The 6,045-nt window shown below is 39.8% G+C and overlaps 1 protein-coding gene across 4 annotated transcripts in view; it reads right to left on the reverse strand.

Moving 5' to 3' along the window:
- Window positions 1-521, reverse strand: part of SPHKAP (SPHK1 interactor, AKAP domain containing) — a 63,731-nt gene extending 63,210 nt beyond the window's left edge. For 2 of the 4 annotated variants that reach the window (XM_015638108.2, XM_015638107.2), the window contains exon 1: window positions 82-521. In XM_015638108.2, coding sequence (XP_015493594.1) covers window positions 82-122 — 41 coding nt within the window. In that variant the 5' untranslated portion in view covers window positions 123-521. The remainder of the gene's footprint in view (window positions 1-81) is intronic. The other 2 variants (XM_015638111.2, XM_015638109.2) reach the window with 1 other exon arrangement.
- Between the last annotated feature and the right edge of the window lie 5,524 nt (window positions 522-6,045).

A 6,045-nucleotide genomic window follows, 5' to 3' on the forward strand; every position in this document is an offset into this window, starting at 1 on the left:
GAGCGCGGCAGCTCGGGCACGGCGAGCCCCGGCCGGCTCCGTCCCCCCGCAGGGCAGCGCCGTGCCCGGCACGCCTCGCACCTGCGAACCGCTGCCTGGCAGCCGGAGCCCGGCCGGGACATGCGGGAGGCGGCAGCCGGTCGGGAGCTGTTCGCCGGAGCGATGGAGGTAGCGGCTGCAGGAGTTCAGGACGGCTGCAGAAGTTGCTGGCGTTGTGCTCTGGCTGCAGTGTGGGAGCAGGGACGTGACAGCGAGGTGCTCGTTGACTCCAGAGAGAAACGGGCGATCCTTGCTGAGTCCTCGTTACGAATGTCATGATGTTCCTGGAGCCTCAGCCCCGTAAACCATGTGATTTAAATGACGGGGATTTCTTTCTGGCTGCCTCAGATGTGACGCTCAAGCATTTAGAGAAGGAGCCTAGAGTTAACTACAACTTACGTCTTGTTTTGAGCTCATTTAGTCTATTTTATTTGGTAGCTTTCAGCAAACTTTTCCTGGTTTGTTTGTTTTTTCTTTTCAGGAACATACCGAATTCGTTTAGGCTTGGCTTTATCATGTTTGTAGAACCATGTCAGAGAATCTGTGCAGTGCAAATGATTAGAATTGGTCTCTAGTCATGAGAGATTAAAAACACTTGAATCACAAGTGATGGATGCACGGTGCAAACACTGTTTTGAACCCAGAGCCTTCTGGGTTCAGCAGGAGTCCTTTTGCCTCAGGTGTGAAATTTGGAGGGCTGGAGACAACTTGTATCGCCTTGTAGTTGCTGGCAAGATTCCACTAATGCTGAGATGTGTTTTCAGTAAGTTTAGTCTTAAGGTCAAAGCCCAAGATCTGACCTGTCCAGTTAGATGATGAGTATTATGCTTCTGTTATTTACATAGCAAACATTGCTCAAAAGAATTCGGCAGTAAAACCATGGCAAGAACTTATATAAAACTACAAATGCCTCTGAAAGCTTAACTCATGTATGGTGAGCCCTGCTCTTTAGTCAGTGCTCTGTTCAGAGATTTGTTGAGTGAATTCAAAGACAAAGAGGAAGAGCAGGGGGCAAGGGCAGTAATTCCATGCTTAGACCACATTTTTTATTTTTTTTCTGTAATAAAGATTCAGTGTTTCTCTTCTTTAAGTACATGATCCCTTTGCCTTTTTTACACCTTGCTATTCCCTTTAGTTGGCACATCATTATGAAATCGTGAAGTTTAGTGAGTTTTGGAAAGGCCTGGGGCATGTGGAGAGAATTATTTTATATATTAAATCAGGTTTTTTTTCTCTGTTCCAATTTACAGTGCGGAAATTTCTTAACCAACTTTGGCCAGAGGCACAGCATCATTTCACTACTGAATCAACACGTTTTGTTGTCAAGAAAGGCTACCTGAAACCTGAAGGGTTTTTTCTTTTTGACTTCCATATAACCAAGAGGAAGAAATTTCATCTTCATTTTTGAATATTTCAAGATTTTGTGCTAAAGATATGGATTACACCTTCTGTCAACATGTGAAGTGACATAAGAGACAGAAAAGCTAACAGCTATGTCATGGTCACTGAAGTTAAAGGTGAATCAAAGCAAAGGGAAGTATTGGGTTTTAAATGTAAAGTGGAGAAGCTGAGGAAATAGAGACACAACAGCCTAGCAGCGGGGTTGGACTAGATGGTGTCCAGAGGTCTTCTAGCCCCTGATTTCTGTGGTACTACCTAGGTGCCCCTTGGACTGCATTTAGGCCACTGATTAAAGCCAGTAAAGGTTTATTTGCTTTGCAGATATGGTTTTCAAATTTGTATGTCTGGGTTTGCAGAACAGCTTCTTCAGTTTTGTTAAAATGTCTTGCTTCTCTTGTGAAGAGGAAGGACAGACAGAGCTTCAGTTGGGGGCTGAGAAGGGAAATGACCATTTTCTCTTAGTGACATTGTCACTCCAGAATTTCATAACAGGTTTTCTACTCTCTAATTTCAGATTTTTTGCACTTGTGATTTGATAAAGGGGAAGAGCTCTGAGACAGAAAAAAATAGGTGAGGCTTTTCTCTCATTAGGGGTGGGGGCTGTATGTTGCTTTGTTTGATTTTTGTTCCCTGATGTGATAATTCTCTGAACCCTTGTTTTTCCATCATAAACACTGCCATTCATTGGTCCCTCACTCCAACAGACAGCACTGACATTACCAATGTACTGGTTCTTTATTTGATTTTTATCATATCCTTGTAGCTGATGTGAAGCCCTCTGATTCTCCCCACATAATTTGATTTCTTCTCTTTTTTGTTTTTGCATTAATAAATCTTTATTTTCTGTTTCTGTCATCCTGCAAAACCTCCATAAGCCTGTTGAACAGGCATGCCCTCTTCTACTGCTTCTTCTCACTATTTCAGAGCCTTTTGAGCCAGCCATTACAACTTCCTCACAATCTACCAGAATTGTAATTTTCTCAGGTAGCCAGCAGCCCTCTTCACTGCAAGCCCATAGTCTTTATTTCTGAGGGATTTAGCCAAGCACTACTTTGTGCCTTTGTTCTTATTCCTTGACAACGTTGGCACATAGCCTTAAAAAAACCTATTATTTTTCCTGGAATCCAACTTGACAGAAGAGAACTGATTACTGTCACACATTGACTTGTTTCAAAGCTGTCACTAGGAGTGTATTTTTCTCTCAGCTTTTAGATATGAATTGGCAACAGGAAGAGAATACTGTGGCATTTTAGTTAGCTGTCTTTTACGTGTCAGCCTAGGACACTGTTCCCATACTGGATGACAGAAGGTTATGGCTAGAGACTACAATATTCTTATGTTTTAAGGGTACAGACTATTCCAGTTGTTAAGATTTTGCTGATTTCAGCTTCTATAATAACCCAAAGGGCTGCTTAAAAATAATTAGTCAGCCCTTCTGTTGGGAAAAGCAGAAAAAGCTGCTGCAGAGCTGTTAGTTTGAACTGACAGAAACTGAAACAATAGCACCAAACCAAGCTGACTGTCTCCTAAGAAAATATGTCAGTCATTCCTGAAAATCAGAGGGAGCCAAACTTGCACTAGGACTTTGATTAGACTTCAGCCATTCTTTGAGATATTCCAAACCCCATCTGGACATGGTCCTGCACAACCTGCTCTGAGCTGTGGGGTTGAACTAAGTGCTCTCAAGGAATCTCTTTCAATCCAGAAGATTCTGTGCTTCAGTAGATTTGAAGTTTTGTTCCCTTGCAGTGAAAAACTCTTCCCAAAAACTGTGCTTATGTATGACTTGGTTTCTCTCACGAACTCTACAAATCTGTACTGACCTTGTAAGTAGATGGTGTTTTCAGGAATGCATCAATGTTGTACAGGACTGGAGGAAACAGCATTTTTCTTTCCACTTCTCTTTGCTTGTCCTTTAGCTGCTTTGTACAAAGCTCTCCTAATTAAAAGTACAGAAGTGGAAAGCTTCGCATGTTGCAAAAGCAGGATCAAAAACCTGTCAGCATTTGGGCATTTTCTGGACATACACATAATATTTCCAGAATAAATATGATATTGTCAAATCCTGAGTACAGGGACCATCTCTCTTACATGATAAAAGAATCTGATGCAGTTAGGACAAGCAGCACCTAATCCTAATAGGGGCCTTTGGACACTAGTGTTAATCAACAAGTATTTTAGGATGAACCTCTATTAATCCTTCTCACCCATGTTTGCTGTGGTTGCTGTGTGCACACAGATTACTTTTTGATGGATATTTAGTCTTTTACAACTAAACTATATCCCTTTTCCAATGACTATTAAAAGGGTTTTACATAGTTGTCCTGTAGTAACTGAAAAGATTTTAGAATCTAAGCCATCTAACATGATTTACATTTGTATACTAGATGTTTGTTTACCAAAATGGAATTACACTTGGCTGTGTTACATGTGTTTGATTATTGTGCATAAGCAATGACCTTGTGCAGTCAGGTTATTGATGAGTTGCATAATTTTTTTGTGATGTTGCTCACTAGCTTGGTTGAGCACTGACACTATAGAGGGACACCTCTTTTACCCAAAATATCAGGTTTATTTTCCTTGTAGAGATACATTGGTTAAATTGTTTGCATTCCAGATTAGGTTGTTACCTTTTGTATGTAATGTGTTTTAGACAAAGTTTGTTGTCCAGTACCTTGTTTGTTTGTTTTATTTGTTGCTTTGATTTGATTTAGGTTTGGAGTTTTTTACAGTTACAAAGCTTTGTTCTGTCAAAGTCCTGTTCCCTTTGAGACAGGTACTTGGGCTGTGACTAAAGCACCCTCAATCAACAAACCTGAAGAGGTGTCATAATGTATTGCAACAAGTAAGCAGCATGACTTACTTTAATTTATATCAGAACAGATCTGGCTGACAAGATTCTTAGTGACAGTGGCCAGGAGCTTTAGAGAAGGATGGTCTGGCCAAGACAGTTGTTGAATGTTGTCAAAAGAGAATGAACAGTTGTTTGTTGCTTCACTCTAGACTGGTGACATGGCTCCTCATTTAATAAATGCAGCTCATTGCCATAGGGCATGGGTGCGAGATGATTTTTCATCTTTATATATCTGCAACTACAAAGAGAATTTTTTCTAACATAACCTCATTTTTTTCGAGTTAATAGACAAGTTTAAATATTAAACCTACTCACTCTGTCTGCCTGTCTGTCTCTAGCTCCCAAGCCTTCACTCTATTTTCAGCCTACCTGCATACCTGGATAAGATGAGGGAAGAGAAAGGGCCAGGAGACTGCATTTAAATTCTGAAAGATAAGCCAAGAATAATAAGTTGATCCCAGATTTTTTAAGTTCTGAATAGTTTGTTGTCACTCTCATTCCATTCTCTCCAAACTAGAGAGCTCCTATAACTGAGTGTTCAGCTGATCTCAACTATATTATTCCACAGGGAAATACATTTCCCATACAGTTCCTCTTAGGTCAAAAGTAATGCACTCATTTTATTCAGAACTGGGCTAGAAGCTGATAATAACCTGCTGGTGGGCAATGAGCCGTCATGTGTAGTATTAACTGAAATCTTTTAGGCATCTGAAGGTGATGATGCATGTAGAGCAGACAGAAGGTGACACATGCCCAAACACACTCTGAGTTCATCTATGCTGCCCTGGGTTTTTAGATAAAGATGAAAAAAATGCTTTTGGCTTCCCCCATTCTCTGAGCATCCAAATCTGATGTCCCATGAGCTGTGAGAATATATGGTACAACTGCTGTGTGCTTGCTCTTGCCCTTTCCTGCAACTCCAGAGGTTGTTCAGAATGCTGCTTACTTAAAAGGCTTTGGTGATAAGGGTCAGCTCTTTTTTTCAGAATACATGTATAGTTTTTAGATTATTCTGAATAATTAATGAAAATGGAATCTGGAATTCTGAGCGCTCCCGAAAATCACCAGTGTTTTTCTTTGCTAAACTATTTTCGGAAATTTTATCTAAATTCTAGCTGCCATCCTCCAATGTAGTGTTTCCCTCAGGCTTCATACTTTTGGCTGTTCTCCTGGGTGAAATTTTCAAGTGCTGGGAGCAGTTAGATTTTAAATAGGTATTATATTTTGTATGTCCCTAGAAAAAGAGGTCAAATCAAGAGACTTACTAAACAAGTTTCATAGTAGCTATCAATAACAACTATCCATTTTTCCTTCATGTCAATAGGCAGGTAGAAAACAAGAAAATATGAAAGAGGTTAAAAAAGTGGCTTAAAAAGAAAATTTAAATACCAGTGATACTGATAATGCAGAATGTTTGATTTGATAGGGTTTGAAGCTGTAGTGTTCTGTGCCTTGTAAGACTGCTATTGAAACATAAAAATTGCTTAGGTGGTATGAACATACAATTAAAATGTGAAGGAAAAGATTTACTTTTTTGGTAGATTTTTCATCTAAGAGTATACCAACTGCTGTGTGCTAATTTTCTGTGTGGATTATATATTCATGAAGTTGCAATGTGAGAAATTGCTCATGCAATATATTTGAATAAATGACAGGATATGCTGACAATAAAATGCAGGTGTATGAAAAGAACAGGACAATTACTACCAGTAAAAAAAAATCTTCAGTCCTTCAATCTCATTTTCAACATC

This window comes from Parus major, chromosome 9, assembly GCF_001522545.3.
Source record: "Parus major isolate Abel chromosome 9, Parus_major1.1, whole genome shotgun sequence".
Classification (NCBI taxonomy): Eukaryota; Metazoa; Chordata; class Aves; order Passeriformes; family Paridae; genus Parus; species Parus major.